Here is an 18,461-nt window from a genome sequence, read left to right as displayed (position 1 = left end):
AGAGTTGGTGTTCTGCCCAAGAGAGATTGTATAGAAACCAGTTTTTTTTAACTGATTAAAAATAGATGCCTTGAGGTATTATTTTAGCATCAGTGGTTTTTTTTTTTTCTTTGTACTTTTGATGTGGTAAATGGAACATAAATACAATTGTTTTTGAAATTACTGAATTAATTAGGTAGTAAAGCGACGACAATGCATAAATTTACTTCGCAATTTTAAAAAAAAAAATCTATATTTCCCCTCCACATTCTTGTCATGTACAGCATTTCAAAAAAATGGAGGTTATATATTAATCTCTTGTGTTTTAGAAGGGGGTGGGAATATATTTATTATACGAGAAACACTCACTGGTGAGTTGTGGAAATACAGCTGGAAGGGAATCCGGTATTCACTTAGTCATTCAGATTCCTTTCAGCCTCCTTGCACTAGACACAATGCCAGAGAAGTACGTGTTATCCCCTCCTTTTATTTTAAAGTAAATTGGCTAAATGTTTTGAAGGAAGGCACTTTCCAAATGCTTGCTCAAACTCGGGTACATAATATGCCACACTTTAGGATTAAAATGGAACACCTACGTGGCAGTCACGTTTAGCGTTCAAAACAGTGGGTCGAGGGTTTTCTGGGCCTTCAGGGCATGATGAAAGGAAGTGGGTCTAACAGCTGTCATTTCCCAAACAGCCCAGCCAAGACTGCAGCTTTCCCCTGTCAGAGAGAAGAGGTTCCCCATTCTGCTTACAGATGGTCATTGGTGGCTGTTACTTAAGAAACCACAGGAGCCTATTTCTATAGCTGTGTAGGTTTTTAGCTATCCTCCTTCTATTGACTTTTAATGGGAGTCAGAAGACTTAGAAAACACCCTGTGCAATTCATGCAATTGCGATGCGATGCGTTGAGAGAGAGAGAGAACAGAAGTCCAAGAATTCTGGACTGCTTTGGTGATCTTGTTAGAGCGACCTTAACATGTATGGTAGCTTTATTTATTTTTTCCTGTTTATATGGCAGTAGTAAAGCACTTAATGGCTGCATGCGAGCCCTGAGTTGGATGTTGTCCCACCTGATCCTGGTGGAATAGGGTGAGGATGATACCTATACGCAGTTGCAGTTTTCTGGTCAAGGGTCTTAAATGAGTACCATAAGCAAGACTTCATGCAATCCTGTTGGAAAATCTCTCTCCACCAGGCGGAGGTTTTTGGTGAATTAGAGGGGCTTTTCCTGGGCTCTGAGATGAGCTGTGGGGCTGGGCTGAATTAAAGTAACACCACGAAGGTGAGAAATCTGGAGAGAATTCCATTCCTTTAACACAAGGCTAGCAGGGAAAGTCCTGGTCAGATTCATCTGTGGCTTATGCCCTTCACGCACCTGCGAGTCAGGGTGGAATATGCTTTGTAATTGTCAGAGCATCAAGGAATCCTCTTGCAGAGAGATTCCTGTAGACAGGAAGACCTCTGGTAGCCCTTTGACACAAAGACACTGCTCCTTCCACTACTGTTCTCTAAGGCTGTGCCTGTCATCCAATTCCTGTGGATAAAAATTGCAACCCTTTAATGCGGAAGCATGTCGTCTGTTAATCTCTTCCCCAGTCATAGCCTGTCTTCTGCCTTTCTCCTCTCTGCCATCCCCATAAAAGTTTATCACAGTCAGGGATGGTTAAATGGGTGCAGGAAAACAGTGTTTTAGTAAACTGTAAAATTAGTTGGGAAGGTTAATGAGGCATTACTTGTCTGCCTTTGTAGGAAAGGCAGGTTTATGAAGGTAGCTGAACACCTAAGCAGAGGAGTGGACTTGCAGCATTTAAAGGCAAAAGGGTCCTTTTATAAAACCCTATTTGAACAGATGTGCTCAGTCTGTCGTCTTGATAACATTTATGGCTCTAAATGAAATCTAGTAGAAGCAGGGAGGGGGTGGAAGATCGCTTAAAACACAGTGTTTGAGGTAGGAACAGTCGGTTTCATCTTCATGTTGTACGTTGGAAACACAACTCTGGATGCTTTGTGCTGCCAAGTAGCAAAGGGGTGTGAGAGTCAGTTACCAACAGTGCATTTCCATACCCACAATTTTCAGGTCCTCTGTTACATCTCAAACACTTCTGTTTTCAAGCCCCAATTTGAATGTCATTCTAGATGTCAGGTACATTTTAATGTTCAGGACATAATACAGTAAACCGTTACACACCCGGACCGTTCTCCTGGCTAAACAAAACAAAACAATAAAAAAAGCTAAGCACAGCCATTAAGCATGATGGGGAAAAATTCTGTCTTGTAAGTCAAGCTTCCCAGAACATATATTTTTACTCTGAAAATGCCACTGCCATATTTGTAATGCAACACCTCAATTATGGTGAAAGGGGGGTAGAAATCAAAGCTATGAAACAGCCAAGGATCTTTAGATCCACTGCCTGAGCCACAATTAAGGTTTCAGAAACACCAAAGGCAAGCCAACGAGTGTCATTTTTAACCAGTTAGAACATTTTACTACTTCCTAACATCAGAAGTGTTAAAACTGGAGAGCCTATTTCTTGTCCTCAATAAAGTAATTAAACTGAATGAGTGTTGGGAAGTATTATTAGGTTGATAGTGACTAAAAATAGAAAAGCTCTGTTTTCAGATCAGCTGAGGTTTTCTGGAGATGTAGGGCTATCCTAGTGGTATCACTTAACCAGGACCTTTAAGCTGCGTCTTTGAGACTCAGGATATTTTACAGACGATGTAGTCAAATGATAAGGCTTGCTGCTTGCTTTATTCTAAAGTCAGAGTTGAACCAGACAGCTGGCAGTTGATCAATTGTCTCTGCATTTTGCAGTATAAATGCCCAGGGGAGTCTGAAGGATTCTGTTCTTTCTTTTAAATGAATTAAAAATAGTGAGGGCTTAGTGAGTGAAATTCTTGGGTGCCTTTGTTTTATTAAGCAAAAATCACCAAGGGCATTTTCATCTTTATCTGCGGCTTCTGGTAGGTACAATGGCCAGATCTCAGCTCTGTTGGCAAAGCTCCGTTGAATTCATTGGAGCCACACAAGCGAAGGGCCTTGTATATGTAACCAACTCATTTAGTGAGTCTCTCTAAGGCCTGGTCTACACTGGGGATCAATCTAAGTTACTCAACTTCAGCTATGTGAATAACGTAGCTGAAGTCGATGTACTTAGATCTACTCACTGCGGTGAGTCGACTGCTGATGCTCCCCTGTCAACTCCGCCTGTGCCTCTCGGCCTGGTGGAGTACAGGAGTCAACGGGAGAGCGCTCGGGGGTCGATTTATCGCATCTAGAGTAGATGCGATAAATCAACCCCCACTGGATCGATCGCTGCCCGCCGATCCTGCAGGTAGTATAGACATACCCTAAGGTAACCACCTCTCCTGTGGAAGGAAAGGAACAAGGACTGGGGTCGGGCAGACAGGCTGGGAAACTGTCAAATGCCCATTTACGTTGTGAAGGCAAGTGGGTTACATAGGCTTATATCCCATTGATATTGGCTGTAGAAGCAAGGAGGAGTTGAACGCCTGGGTAGCATCCGGTTGTATTGCACAAGAACCCACAAGATCCTCTAGAAGATCTACGAGAGACCTGTTTTGTTGGTGGTTTCTGCATTTTATCTTTCATAATCATTCCTTCACATTGATGCATGCAATTTCCAGATCTTAGTTCAAGATGGAGAGTCCAAAATCAAATTGGATAAAGCCTATTTGAAGAATTCTAGCACAGCTTAACTGAACAGTCAATGAGATTGGTGTGTTCTCCCTGGCTCTGCCCAGAAGTTTTGTGAATTTGGTGAATATTCCAGTCCAAACTGATATGCCTTTTTGCCTGCAATCCTGGTGGTTGTGTGGGCAGGGAGAGCAGTAGAAGGAGGAGGATATCAATATGCTCATATTGTAGGAGGAATGCAAAGGGTCAGACTGCCTGGTAATCAGTAATTGGAGAGGGGCAAGTTGTGTGCCTCTGTAGCTTTTCTCCTATCTGCAGGAGCATCGTGCACCAGCAGTGAGTTTAGCAAACAGAAAACCCTAGGTACTAGTTTGGGGATCTGGTTTCCTATGGGGCCCCCTAAGACTGAAAAAGTCACTCATGCTGTGTAATTACAACAGTGGGCCTGTCCCCATGAGCCCAGCTCCCTTGGGAGGTAAACCTGTCCAACTAGAACCAGAAAAGCCTAGAAGAGCATAAAAACTGTCTTGCAAGTAGAAGAAGGAAACCGCCTCAAGGCTTGAAGCCATGTTACAGTGGTTTGAGGTCTTTGGAAGTTTTTGGTCTCAATTCCAGGAGGCGGAGAGAGAAGCTGCCACAAACTCACCACCGTTCTACAAATCAGTACCCCAGATGAGATGAGGAGCTTGGATACATTATTCTTGTGTCACCTTGGTAACATCCAGAGGAGAGCAAAAGACCTGGGGACCGTGTTTGTTTTCTTTTTTCTTTTGTACAGATATACCAGTAAAATTAAGTGTAGACTAACGCTCTCTCAGTTGTATGGAGAGAGTTTATCACATTTCCCCAGTAATTTGGTAGCTAGACGACAAATCAGTAGACCTGGTTCCCAAAGAAAAGTGAGATTCTCTACATGAATATTAAGAAATGACTGCGTTTGGGACACATTTTGGTTGTTTTTTGATAATCCACCCTCTTTATTTCTCTTCGAATTCTAGGTCTTGGAAGAAACCAGTTTGTAATAAGCAAGTCACCTGTGAGTCCATGTCCGCTTCGTCTTAAGCCTGTGCTCTTCCTATGTGCCCCTTCTTTGTCACCCTAAGAATGTCAAAAGCTGTCAGTCTAGCTTCCATTTGATTGTTGTGGCTCAGGCTTAACCGGTTCAGAACTGGGCAGAAACATGATGGGTTGCCTGGTTCTACTAGAATGGCTTTAATGTGGTCTTGCTAAGCTGCAGGAACTGTCTGGGTTGGAGCAGATTCAACTGGTGCTAGAAAATCCCTGGCTGCCAGGTTCCTGTCGGAGTTTGCCCAGATGTGCTCGAATGACGTTTAAAACTTGGCGCTCCTTGGCCAAGTATTTTTAATATGCTCCATTTCAAGCATGTTCAGCAATTCCAGTTTGATCTTACTCGCCACGTGAGAATGAACTCTTTTCTCTCTCGTCCACAATAATTGTAGTGGTTCCTTTTATAATTGCCTTTTGCAGCCTTGTCAGAAGAGTCACAGCTTTATCAGAGACCTAGTTTTGGGGAGCTGCTCCGTCCTGTATAACTTCTGAACTCGGTTGTTCTGTCTGTTCTGGTAGTGCCTAATGAGATGCAGGGGTCCATTGGGCAGGCATTGTACAAACCAAAGTAAGACCGACGGGCCCTGAAAAGTGTTGGAATGTTTTGCCTGAAAAAGTGTGTGTGTGTGTGTGTGTGTGTGAGAGAGAGAGAAAACCAAGGCACATTTGAAGGAAACTATTGACTGTCATTCTTAGGAAGGAAAAATCAGTTTCACACATACAGAATGGGAAGAGACTGTCTAGGAAGGAGTACGGCAGAAAGGGATCTAGGGGTTATAGTGGACCACAAGCGAACTAGGAGTCAACAGTGTGATGTTGTTGCAAAAAAAGCAAACGTGATTCTGGGATGTATTAACAGGTGTGTTGTGAGCAAGCCACGAGAAGTCATTCTTCCACTCTACTCTGCGCTGGTTAGGCCTCAGCTGGAGTATTGTGTCCAGTTCTGGGCACCGCATTTCAAGAAAGATGTGGAGAAATTGGAAAGGGTCCAGAGAAGAGCAACAAGAATGATTAAAGGTCTTGAGAACATGACCTATGAAGGAAGGCTGAAAGAATTGGGTTTGTTTAGTTTGGAAAAGAGAAGACTGAGAGGGGACATGATAGCAGTTTTCAGGTATCTAAAAGGGTGTCATAAGGAGGAGGGAGAAAACTTGTTCACCTTAGCCTCTAAGGATAGAACAAGAAGCAATGGGCTTAAACTGCAGCAAGGGAGGTTTAGGTTGGACATTAGGAAAAAGTTCCTAACTGTCAGGGTGGTTAAACACTGGAATAAATTGCCTAGGGAGGTTGTGGAATCTCCATCTCTGGAGATATTTAAGAGTAGGTTAGATAAATGTCTATCAGGGATGGTCTAGACAGTATTTGGTCCTGCCATGAGGGCAGGGGACTGGACTCGATGACCTCTCGAGGTCCCTTCCAGTCCTAGAATCTATGAATAAAGCGCTACTAATAAACAAAAATATTCAACGTTCTGTGGGGTATCTTTCCCTTCTACCATCTTTTCCCTCTGTACGTACCTTGCACAGTGGGCCGAGATGCTTCACTTGGATGTCTAGATGCTAATGCAATACAGACACTAGTTGGTTCAGTCAAGGATTCACGCTTAATCTTCACTTTCTCAACGTTTAAAGTAACCCCTTGTCCCAAATGACAATCTTCCTTAATTTTGACCAAGAGAATAATAGGTCGGTGCAGTATATGGATGCAGATGTTTCCTGCATTGGCTACTAAGTCTCATTCTTCCAAGGCCAAAAAGTGATGCTGGCCAGTTACAAGGAGGCTTATGTGCTGAAACCTTGCTAGGTGGTACTTGGTGCTCAGCCTCTTTCTTGGCCACCAGACTCCCTACCCCTAATGCCAGTGGTCCTAAGGCACAAAGGTTTTTCGTGTTCAGGTTTTATGAGATAATGGAGTTCAAGTGCTGAAGCAGGCTTCGCTTTACTGTTGAGTTTGGATACATCACTCAAAATAAGCAGTTCTTAATTTTCATCCACATTTATGCTTGGATTATTTATTTCCACTGCCACCACTCCCTCTCCAAAAGCCAGCAGAAGCTGTCTCCTATCTCTTGCTTGTTCTTTGTGGGTGCTGGTGACCACAGGAGGTTGCTTTTTGGGATGTACAATTAGTGTCTCTGGTGCTGTGGAGAAGGGGCTATAGCTGTTTGCTACATTCAGGGTGACAGAATAATGCTGAATGAGAGGGATGAGGAGTATGGAGGTTTGCAGCCAGTCTAGAGGACAGCAGTGACTATGCAGAATCCTGCTGAATGGAAAAAACAGCCGCTCCATTGTATGTTTATGCCAGTCCTTTGCCGCATGGATCTTTATTAGGCAGGGCTATAAATTTACTTGAACAAATATAAATGTAAGCCTCTGAGACTTCTGTGCCAGTTACAAGGCATGTTCTCCATCACAGCTGACCCTTGGCAGCACGCTAAGTTCCATCCCGTTGGATAGATCATCTGAAGATCTATACTGTAGGCAATGCCAAACCCCTTACTAAAAATACCCCAAACAATATTTACATTTTAATGGACTAATAGTTTCTATAGGTGTTTTCTTAAGTAACACCAGAACCTTTTTGATGTATTGCTCTTAAGCATGGCATCTCCAGAGCTCTCTTTAATAAATATCTCCATTTTTTTCTAAACCCTGTTATAATAAACGCAGATGTTGGATGACATTTTTCCTGGTGACTCACACATTAAAATTAACCTTGAACTGTTTACATGCTCAATCACTGCATTCTCTTCTCCTCTCTGCCCCCTTCTCCCGCCCGAGCATGTGTACATTACAGGAATTCTGGCTCTGTATCAATTTTTGTTTTGTTGATTAAAAAAAATTTCCCTGCCTGGAGTACACATCTACTTGAGTGAAAGAACACACAGTACTGGCCTTTTGAAATTGGCAGGCAGTGTACTGTTCCCTGACTGATAAGAGGTACTGTAAATAAAACTGTACGGCATAGCCTGTTGTAAAATGCCCTATGTCTGTACTTATTGTTCTGACAGCTTATGCTTTTTTTGGGTATGCTGTTTTGGTACACTCTGTACTTCCTTATGTAACCAAGCATGCATATCTCATCAGAACATTCAAGATGTTTATTTTAAAATCTCAAGGAATTTTTCAAACCCTCCATTAGATGCTGGCAAGCTCTTTATTTTCTTGTTTTGCATTTGTAATATTAGTCTTTGAGATTTCTCCCCCCCCCCCTTTCTCATTCCAGTTGCATCTCACAATTTTTGTTGGTGGGTTTTTGGGTGGAATATGGGGGTTAGCAGTAGCCATACCCCAGGCATGTCCAAGGACATGCGCCAACTTCTCCCAGATGGGGAGCATTTTTCTGTTGCTTTGCAAAAACTGCCTACTGAGCCTGGAAAAATGAATAAGATTTTTCTAGTGTTGCCTGTTTCCCATCTTGTCTTGATGGTTATCATTTCCTTTGAAGATGGGGTGGTGGTGCTTGGCTTGTTTGCTTCTCCAGCACAACAAGACTCTGCAGTCAGGCTTGGGTAGCATCACAGCCTTGTGGATTGGTTTGTGTCCTGGTCACACAGCATTGTAGCGGTCCCGGTCAGATCTCTTTGGCACATACAGTGTCCTGACTCACCTGCTCCTGACCCTTGATAAACATCTTGAGACTAAAGAAGGACCTACCCAATCAGGAAACTTCATCTTCCACATGGGCAAAAGACACAAAACTGCTACACTTGGGTCAGGGAATGCTGCAAATACAGCAGGTTCACAGCCATGAGCAGTGAACATCAAGGTTTTAATGGTGTCCAGGACAAGCAGAAAACGACTTGAAGGTGTTTAAGTGATGACCTATTTACTGTGCTGTCTTAGCTGATGTGGTACGTTGGTGAAACTTGCTGCTGTATCGGGTTGATGTAACTTCCGGGGTAGTGCCTCCCATTGGGGGTTTGAAGGAGTTTGACACATCTGAGTAGTTTTGTTGCCCCAGTGACTGTTTACTGTACATTATGTGCAGCTGGTAAAATTTCCAGAAGTGCCTATGTAACTCGGGGGCTTAACTCCCATTGACGTGAGTCATGTAAAGTGGTTTTGAAATTTTTTGCCCATTATTAACCAAACAAATCTGTATTCTAGGTACAAGTTAATACATGCTTCTTACTACAGATGTTTCTGAAGGCTTTGGCCAAACTTTCCTTTCATTGCACGTTGTTCAGTGGCTTCATACTTCAGGATACCTTGGCCTATCCATTGTTCACCGATTGCTTTCCCAAGAGTTTATAGAACTGGGCTGTATTAATTTAAACCTGGACAGTGCAGTGCAATTGCTTATCAAAGCTTCTTTTATTTTAATAAAGAACAGCACAGAAACCTAACAAGGTGTTCTGTATATCATAGGCTCCAGGGAAGTTAGAGACTGAAAGTGTCTATTAGCCCAAAGAGTATGTCCTTCCCTTCGAGTTCAGGATATAATCCTCCAATGTAGGTAGCCAATACTAAACTGATACACCACTTGATTGACGCTGGAAGGCAGGGCTGCATTGCTAACAATGCGTGTCTGTATTTGTAAGCTAGGGCAAACTATTATATCTGATCAAATTAATGGCCTGATTTTCAGAGTTGCTGAGCATTCCTGAACTACCATTGAGTTGAGTGGCTGTCTGGGGTTTTGAGCCCCTCCGAGAATCGGGCTGTTAAAGCCCTACTATACATCTGCATGCATGTTTTCATTTTTGGCACGCCATCCGCTCAAACTGACTTTCTGCCTACTGCATGCATCCTTTTATCAATTTTCTAGGTATGGCAGGAAGTTGTCCCAGACTGCCCCAAACTTGTTAGCATTCTTCCTCCTGTCATATATTGCCGCTTCTAATGCAGTGCGGCCAGCCAGAAGAGCAGAGCAAGTACAGAAGTGAGTCATTTCAGACATGCTGTATTTGATGTGCAGGAACCCAAAAGTGTATCTATCTTCTTTAAAAAAAAAAAAAAAAAAAAAAAAAAACTGCCACAAATTAGCATATGCTTGGGGTTAAATGTGGACTACACACTTTTTTGTGTGCGCGCGCTGTTTTAGGAAAAAGTAAATGGCTTGAGAACGAGCTGGCATTTGTCTGCAATCAGACTGGTCTACCCGAAGTCTCAGAGATGTCAGCCTTTGGCTATTCGGTGCATGTGCAGTACCAATAGGAACTGTACTGGCCTTTTGGGTCAATGATCCGGGAACAAAACATTCTCTGGGTAATCTCTGGCATGACAGACTGTAATAGAACTGACCTTTCTAATTATGTTGGTAATAGAGCTGTGTTTGTTATTAAAGCAGTACTTTGTTAGTGGAGGAAAGGGGCAGCTGGCATCCTATCCTTGCTTGTTCCCTTTATCTCCTTCCTCTTTGAACTAGGGTAGCGTAAGCTTGGCTGGAAGTCAAGTTGGTCACATCTATATTGTATTCAGGTCCTGTCCCATAAAGAAGCTCTTAAGAAATAATCCGCCTGAATAAAAATATATACACTTAAAAAAAATTGCATGTAGCTGAAAGAAGCAAGTGCCTATTAATGGCTTTCTAAATGTGTAACCGGCTATATGATGTCACTGGAGTGCCTTTTTTAAGGGAACAGCCATGTGGTTTATGCACAGTTGAGTTGTTTTGAATGCAAACTTGACATCATACTGAAGGCAGCAGAGAACAACATATGCACAGTAAACAGGCAGACTGTCTTATTGATTAACAGATGAGACCTCTATTATCGATCAAAGCTTGGCGAGAAAATTTATCACTTTTAATTTCACTGCTGCCAAATATTTCTGCCTGTGAGCCAGCCGTTACTAAGACAATTTAAAGGCAAAGGAATTCTCTCTTTAATGGATCTCATGGCACCTCTGTCTTTCTGTACCTGTTCTGTCTGCACCTTTCTCTAAAGCCCTGTATTTTTGAGGGGGGCAGTGAAGTACTTTTCTTTGTATTAAATTTGGAGGGACGGGATGAGGATGAGAAATGCCTTCTGAATTCCTGGAAATAAGCCACATAGCATTTTGGTGTCTCATGATGGGAACGCTTTTAAATGTAGCCGGGGAAGCTATGTAGCTAAGGTATAAACAACAAGTGAGGTAGCTGGCTTTTTTCCCCTGCATCATACCAGCTTGAAGGTTACCTTGTCATACTCTAATCATTGTTTAGTTTTCTTACAGCAGATGAATCAAACTTCAAAATCTAACAAATGCGTTCACAGCTTTGTCCTGGCAGCATATGCTTAGAAGATTGTGTATATTGTTAATCTATTTTTATCTGTAAGTTACTTATCTGCTGTTAGACATCCTGTTTTTTTCTCATTATAACTAGAGCCTCTGACCCACTATATGCAGTGCATGTTGATAGCAATTTTCTAAGAATTCCCACAAATACCACATCTCTCTAATAGTCAGAGAAATATCTGTGCCTTTCACTAAATTGTGTTGTTTCTGCCACATTTCTTATCAGATGCTGCTGCGTTCTTTCCTTCCTCTCTTCTTTAGATACTGGTAATAACTGCTACAATTGGCAGAGAGTGCAGGAAAACCAATTAAAATTAGATCAGTTACAACTCTGGTGAAAGTCACTGATGTCTAATGATTTTTTTAAACAAATATCTAATTTGTTGGAAAGCAGCTCTTTGATTTTAAAGAGCAATGTAATATTAATAGTGTATTTTATTATTAGGCTGTTTCTCTGAGCTACTACAACCGTATGTTTTCTTTTGTTGTGTTTATTCTTTTGGTGCTGCAGAAGACCCACTGCTCCTGGATAAATTGGGATCTATGGGTTATCTTATTAGGTCCAAAATATTTGATCCTTCTACTGAATGGATTTCCTGTTCTACAAAGCGAACACTTCCTCCCTTTTTGGGAATTATCCTAGTTTGTATCACTTTCACAATGATAGCACAAAGTGGTGCCATAGAGAATTGCTCTATCCTGTCCTTGAGCATGGATAATTGGTATTGCATTATCAAATACTGATTGGAATACTGCTTTAGTTAGCAATGTTGGATATAGACTTGTTTAACTTGTTCTGGTTTGGCTGATTACAAACAAAATCCACATGAATTGCAGTGCTCTGAAGAGTCTGACACGGTTTTACTTGGCACAGAGACTCTTACCTTAAAGTTGTCTGTGTCTGTCTTTCCTTCCTGCTGTACATTAAATGGTCCCTGTTGCAATATCTTCTCTGACAAAGATGTTTACAGATTGTATTTTCTTTGGATCATCTGAAGCCATATATTGTGCCTGGGTATCTTCATAATATGCTCTTTCTTTATTTTTTTCCCTCCTCTCTAGCGGGTGCCAAAGCGTTTGTCTGTGATCAGTGTGGTGCACAGTTCTCTAAAGAAGATGCCCTGGAGGCGCACAGACAGACACACACCGGTATGTTGACTTTTTTTTAAATACATCCTCAAAAAAACATTGTTGATCTGCACAACGACACCTGGTTGAGCAAGCAAAACTTTCCAGGAATCCTGGAGAGAGCCAGACAGAGGAATAAATGATACAATTTGCGTGGTGTTCACCTGTCAGTTAGCTCCAACTGGAGATAGCAGGTCATACCCTCCCTCCCCAGGTTCACATACAGCTTGATACAGCAAGATTTTTTCCTTGTCAAAAAAATTTTCTTAACTCTCAGAACTATTCCCAAAAGCCCTCTTCTATCAAAAGCCAAAATCACAGTTCTTTCTACCAAGAGAAAAGAGAGTGCTTTCTTGGGGGGGGGAGGGTGAACATTTCCCCCCCCCCTTTGTCTTTTCCCGTTCAGTTTCTAACAGGTGATCCTTGCAAAGGGGAGGGACAGGAGCCCCATTTCTGAAGCATGCTCAAACTTCTTCTGTAGAAGACTGTGCAGAATACATAGGATTGGAAGGATTAGCTTTTTTTCGGTAAATGTTGATTTCACTGCACGTGCACATGCACAAACCAGCAAAAAAATAAAAAATCCCTTGGTAGTAATCAAAATTTAGAAATAGGCAAAGTAAGAAATCTTGCTGAGAACTTACTCGAGTCCCACTTGAATGTGTACAAAACACGTCGTAATGAATGCTGCTAAAGCAGGTATTTACACTTCGGCTAAAACAGCCGGCTTATAAAGCTTTAATTGTTTGAATCTCAATGTCTACTGTCATTAAATAATTGTCTGGTCCCCCATAATTTCCCACAACTGTTGAAATTTAAATAGACAAAATATTTAAAATAAACATTGATATTATCCATCAATATTATGGGGGAAAAACCCTGAATTCTGCCAAGCCAAAAAATAAACAGGACCTAGGCCTGCCCTGGTTACGCTAGTCATGAGGTGGAGATGAAGTGACCTGACTACCTTCTATGAAATGGCTCAGCAGGGGAACTACAAGTTTACTCTTGGTCCCTATTGGGAAATATTGCCCATGTGTCTTGTGTATCATTCAAATACTGTTCTGGAACACTGAGAAATGTTTTTCCAGGACAATACAGGCTGCTTCTCTTTTTTAGTTACCCAGGTCAGAGCAGGGCAGTGGGGGTGGGTGGGATTGCCTCTATCTATTACCCGCAAGAGGTTTCACTCCCGTCTGATAACTCCCGGATCTGAGTGTTGTCTTCCTCTTGCATGCAGGGCTTTGCTTTCTAGGCACAGCCCTCTCTGCTTTGGATTTCGTTTCAGCGCCTAGGACCCTGTTTGGCTCTAAAGAGGTGAGGCGTTGAAAGGACAAGGTTTTAACTAAACGATTGCTCTTAACTATTTTGGCTTCCTTTAACTCAAGTCTAAAGTCAGTTTGACAACAAGGCATTTAGTTGAAGTCTCGTTGCCTGAGAAGACTTAAAACTAAGCCGAATGAAACCCTAGATATCATGCTGCAGGGAACAATCAAACATTGGCTAAGGCAGGGAAATGGATTGACTATATGGGGCTTTCTAGCATCTCTAGTTTATATAAGCCACTAACAGTTCTTTAGGAGTTCTTACCCAATGTTTCTTTTCTCAGTGCCCTCTGATGGTGGGGGGACAGTATGGTTCTGCTGGATATTTCTGAATATATGTGTAGTATGACATTGCACCTGCATTTTCACCACAATGGCCATTCTGGGAAACATTTAGGAGAAGAACCAGCTGTCTGACTTGTGGGATTTGGCTGAGACTTGCAGTGAGATCTCCTATTTCATTACAAAATCTACAAAAATGAATTTTCCAAGGCTAAACCAATGTTTTTCCCCCATTTCTTACTTTGAAAGCTTTCTCTCCTTGTACTAAATTCCACATACAGCAGTTGAAAGCAGAAAGCTCAGAGGTCTTTCTGGATGAAACAGAAAAATCTGGTGAAGGACTAATATTTCCTGTCTCTCCGCTAAGCTAAATGTGTTCTGAAAGATCAGATCGTATTATCAGCTGTGACCTGAAACCTTAGTGTAGAAAAGGGTTGGCGGCTACACACGCTGGATGTGAAATGATCTGTCAAAATGTTACTCGGTGCTCGGTTATCAAAAATCTAAGATGGTTTGATTGGAATCTAAGAGAAGGAGTCTCGGGATGCCGTTGCCAGGGAGTTAAAACCTCTTGTATTACAGAAGTTGAGTTGGGGAGCTTTCAGTCTTTTACATGATAGCACATCCTGCCCCAGAGCTGTTGTCCTATTCCATGAAGAACATGTTGATAAATCCATTATAGGGTCATGTATACCAGCCATGGAAAGGCTCATTCACATAAATAGTGACCTGTAGTGGCTGCATCTTGCCGAGCTGGGTTTTACATGCTTGTTGGTTTCCCCTAAAATGATTTAACTGCACACTTACCCTCCTCCCCCAGCTCAAAGATGGTTGAGAAGAACCAGAGAAATGGGAATAATGGTGTCCTTGGTAGATGTTTATTCTTGCAAGTTCTATGTATCTGTTTGGAATATCGCTCTCCTTTAAAAAGAAAATGAAGGATAGAGTGGTGGTGTCACCATGTTGGTGCCAGGATATTAGAGAGAGAGAGAGGGAGAGGGTGAGTGAGGTAATAATTTTTTATTGGACCAACTTCTCTTGGAGAAGGAGGCATGCTTTGTGCTTACACAGAGCTCTTCTCCAGGTCTGGGAAAGGTACTCAAAGTGTCACAGTAGCTGAAGAAGAGCTATGTGAAGCTTGTCTCTTTCAACAACCAAAGTTGGTCCAATAAAAGTTATGACCTCACCCACGTTGTCTCTAACAAAGGATGGAGACATTCTCATTTAGGGCTTGTCTGAGCGTGTGCTGCTCAGAGGTGTTGCCACCACCAGAGAAGTGGAAACTGACAGGAAGCACTTATTAACTGCGTCAACATTTGTCTTGCCGAACTTTCTCATCTGCTAGCAAAAAACAAACCAAGAGGTGTTGAGGGTGTTGCAGTAACTCACGAGAAAGGACACCATTATTTTTTCCTGTTGGGTGATGGCTAGTAATGCCCTTATCATTTCAGGGCTTTGAATACAGGGGTTGAAATAAATGCTGTTGCTCAGTTACATTTCTTAGTCACTGATTGCTCTCTCTCTTTAACAAACAATTTATTTCTGTTTTGTTGAAATTGGACATTCACCAGTTCGTTTTTGTTTTTCAATGGTTGGTTCACTGTTTTTTATCATGATTACGGTATGAATCCAAAATTCAGATGAAATATTCAGCAAGAAGATTTGGAGGAAATCTGACCATCTCCATAATAAATCATCAGCTTTTAAGATGAGTAAAGTTTTTTCAAAAATACTTACGTGCTATTTTCAAAAGTGTTTTAGGAGTCTGACTCAAAGTCAATGGGACTAGTACTCCTAAATCATTTAGGCACTTCAGAAGATCCTCACTCTGAATTGACAGATCAGTGCCCTTTTTCATCCTATTTATGTGAATAATTAATTGTTCTTTATCTTGACGCTATAGAGGTCATGTTTCATTGGCATAGGACACGTGTAGTTGATGTCAAGATGTTGACTGGATCATCACCATAGACTGAGTGCCTAGTCCCGCATTGCAGAAGAGACTCTTTGATGTCTGACTTAAGAATATATCCAAAAGAGAGAGAACCAGGTTCTTAGAGGGCTTGGTCTGTGGTTGAAGAACTAAAGAGCAAAGCTGGGGCTCTTTGTGCCTTTGAGTGCAGTGGTCCCTGAGATGGAAGTTCCTGTGAGTGGCGTCTAGATGGGAGCTCCTAATTCTTTCCCTCGTGTGAGTGAGTCTTGTGGGACTCTTCGCTGAGGTGCTCTTCCCCACATATAGGCTTATAAACCCAGAGCGAGTCCAAAAGCTAATGGCTTTTCTCTTCCCTTTCCTTTCCCCACAGTGGCCAGCCATTGTATCTCCCTCTTACGTCTATACTTCCTTTTCCTGCCAGACTGACCACAGGCTTGATAGGTGGCTGATGCGGGGGATGAATCCCTTGGAGTTGTTTCTTTTGCTCTTTGTTCTGAAACACTTGGAAACAGAGTGGCTCCAAGACAAAATTACGGCCTGCCGTTGAGTGATGACACCTAGTGGAGATGGGGAGCATGGCGAGATGCAGGGGTTTATGGGAGTTGTGCGTGGCTGTAGGTGGTGGTTGCTTAGTGATCTGGCCATTGACTTGTTTAGCTATATGCCCTGAACGCTTGTTGCTACCAATAGATACTTGGTACTTTTATTGCAAGGTCTACTGAAACTGTGCTAATAACTCTGAACTCTCCTTTTTTTTTTTTTTGGTCAGAGTGCTTTAGTTTTATTGTTAATAAATTGCCTGTTTTAATATGGAGCTTTGATGGCTCTGGCAAATCTGTATATTCAAAAACAGAATCCATCTGCTATCTCAAAGCACAAGCTGAGTACGTAGTGATTCTAACTAGCACACGACGTTCAAGCAAAGGCAAGGAAAGAACCATTTATGCATATTGAGTCATTTTTGAACCATTGAAGGGTACGGTAGATTAACAAACAGTAATGTTTATATGGCAGTGTTGTCTTAATTCCCTTCCAGCTCAGTTTGGTTTGTAAACGCACAATACACCAAACGGATCTATCAAAATAAATAGTGGTGGCATGCAATGATGCATGCCATGTGTGGTTAAGGTTTTGTTGCATGCATTGCTCAGCACAAAGGATGAGGATGTAGAGAATGGTATTTCCAATTCATACATAAGTTAACTTGACCATTTATTTCCTATCTAAATAATTTAGTGGTGGGTGAAATGATGGTAGCTCTACCAAAAAGCAAACGGTTTTTATCATGTTTCCTTTTTGTTGTTGTGCTTTTGCAGGTTGGGTACAGTAATAGGTAAATGCAGGGAACTCCTTGTGCGTTGTATATTGAGACAAATACATAGTGCAAACACTGTAGTTTCTAGAATGCTTCTGTTAAAGAGCATTGAAGAGTTAACAGCTAGGCAGCCTCAATGGGAGCAAGTATTTCATTTATACTTCAGAGTCTTTACCAAGTTCTCTAAAGTAAAACTAAAAGCAGTGTGTGGGGAAGGAGCCCACTTCCTTTTTGTACTAAATTAAGCTGTTCCTAATATAGTACAAGTGAGTCTTTTATTACTGATAAACTGATAAATACCATTAATGTCTTAATTTATACTCAGAGGTTGAAATTTGACACCCGGACACTATGTTGGCTTGGAAAACACAACCGGTTTTGTGCCAGAGGTTTTAATGACCGATCAGTAATATAAATTGCTGCATCACTGAACAGGAGTAGGTTCACCATGTCATTTGATCTGGAAACTTCACTGGCCAAGTAGCAGTTAATAAATTTTCAAATAATTACCCTCCTTATTCAAAGTCAAACTAATTAGGATTGGTTTTTACAAATAATAATGTTGTTTAAACAACTGTCTATACCGGATTAGGAAGAGAGAGAAAGGGGGGGGAAAAGGATTTGGAATGTACAGGCTACCAAAACAGGAGGGATTAAATACTGACAGTACTTTATATTCCATGCTATTACTACATGTTTGTACAGCACCTGATGCAATGTGGTCTTGACCTGCTTGGTTATTGGAAATGACTACAGCATAAATATTTAATAGTACTGTATGGCATATGTGACCCATTGCATGCTGTACAGAGTTGACTTTCAGTTAGCAACACCCCAAAATTTGTACCTGCTCCACAAGTTTGGTGGTGGCTGCTGGTTTGGGGACAATGAAAATTCCACCTGGGTAGGACAGAAGGCGTATGTCAATAATCCATTCAAATATTCTCTCTGCCTCCCCAAACCCCAGACATCATATTGTAATTGTAGGTAGAATTTGATTTAACCAGTTTTCACATACAAACATAGTTTGCCAGTTCCATGGGATCCGGGCATAAGCTAGGCTCTAATAGATGGGGAATGGAAGGAAATTTAGTGTGGTTTGTGAGATTTCTTGCACCTTCCTTTGAAGCAGCTGATACTGACCACTGTCAGACAGGATGCTGGACTAGACAGACCATGCCTTTGATCTGATCTGATGATTCCTGTGTTTCTGTGCTAGAATTGTGCCATGTATAAGGAGATGTACTGGAATCCTTGTCGAACATGTCACATTTTTGTCTGTATCCTTAACCTGCTCAGCTAACTGATGGGGACAGAGTTGTGGCTTGCAATGACAGTTCTGTCGGGCTAAAATATGAGAGTATCTCCTCTCACTCTGCCTAGGATAGCTTGGATGGATCCAAAGACTTTCTCAGATAGAAGGGAGATTATGGAGTCAAAGAAATAAACTTACACTAGTAATTGATCAAATGTCTTGTAGCAACCAGTTCATGGCTTAATATTTTGTTTTGTTTTGTTTTTAGAACTATTGAGCACTCTGCACT

The 18,461-nt window shown here is 41.7% G+C and overlaps 1 protein-coding gene across 3 annotated transcripts in view; it reads left to right on the top strand.

Annotated features, from left to right (window-relative positions):
• ZBTB16 (zinc finger and BTB domain containing 16) overlaps nucleotides 1-18,461 on the top strand; it is a 176,878-nt gene that overhangs the window by 94,457 nt on the left and 63,960 nt on the right. For all 3 annotated transcript variants that reach the window (XM_026657928.2, XM_026657929.2, XM_026657931.2), the window contains exon 4: nucleotides 11,997-12,083. In XM_026657928.2, the coding sequence (XP_026513713.1) occupies nucleotides 11,997-12,083 (87 nt within the window). The remainder of the gene's footprint in view (nucleotides 1-11,996; nucleotides 12,084-18,461) is intronic.

The sequence above is a fragment of the Terrapene carolina genome, unplaced genomic scaffold, assembly GCF_002925995.2.
Source record: "Terrapene carolina triunguis isolate 2854851 unplaced genomic scaffold, T_m_triunguis-2.0 Scaffold374, whole genome shotgun sequence".
Taxonomy (NCBI): domain Eukaryota; kingdom Metazoa; phylum Chordata; order Testudines; family Emydidae; genus Terrapene; species Terrapene triunguis.
Note: the sequence above shows the minus strand (reverse complement) of the source record. Positions and strands in the feature narration are given on the sequence as shown.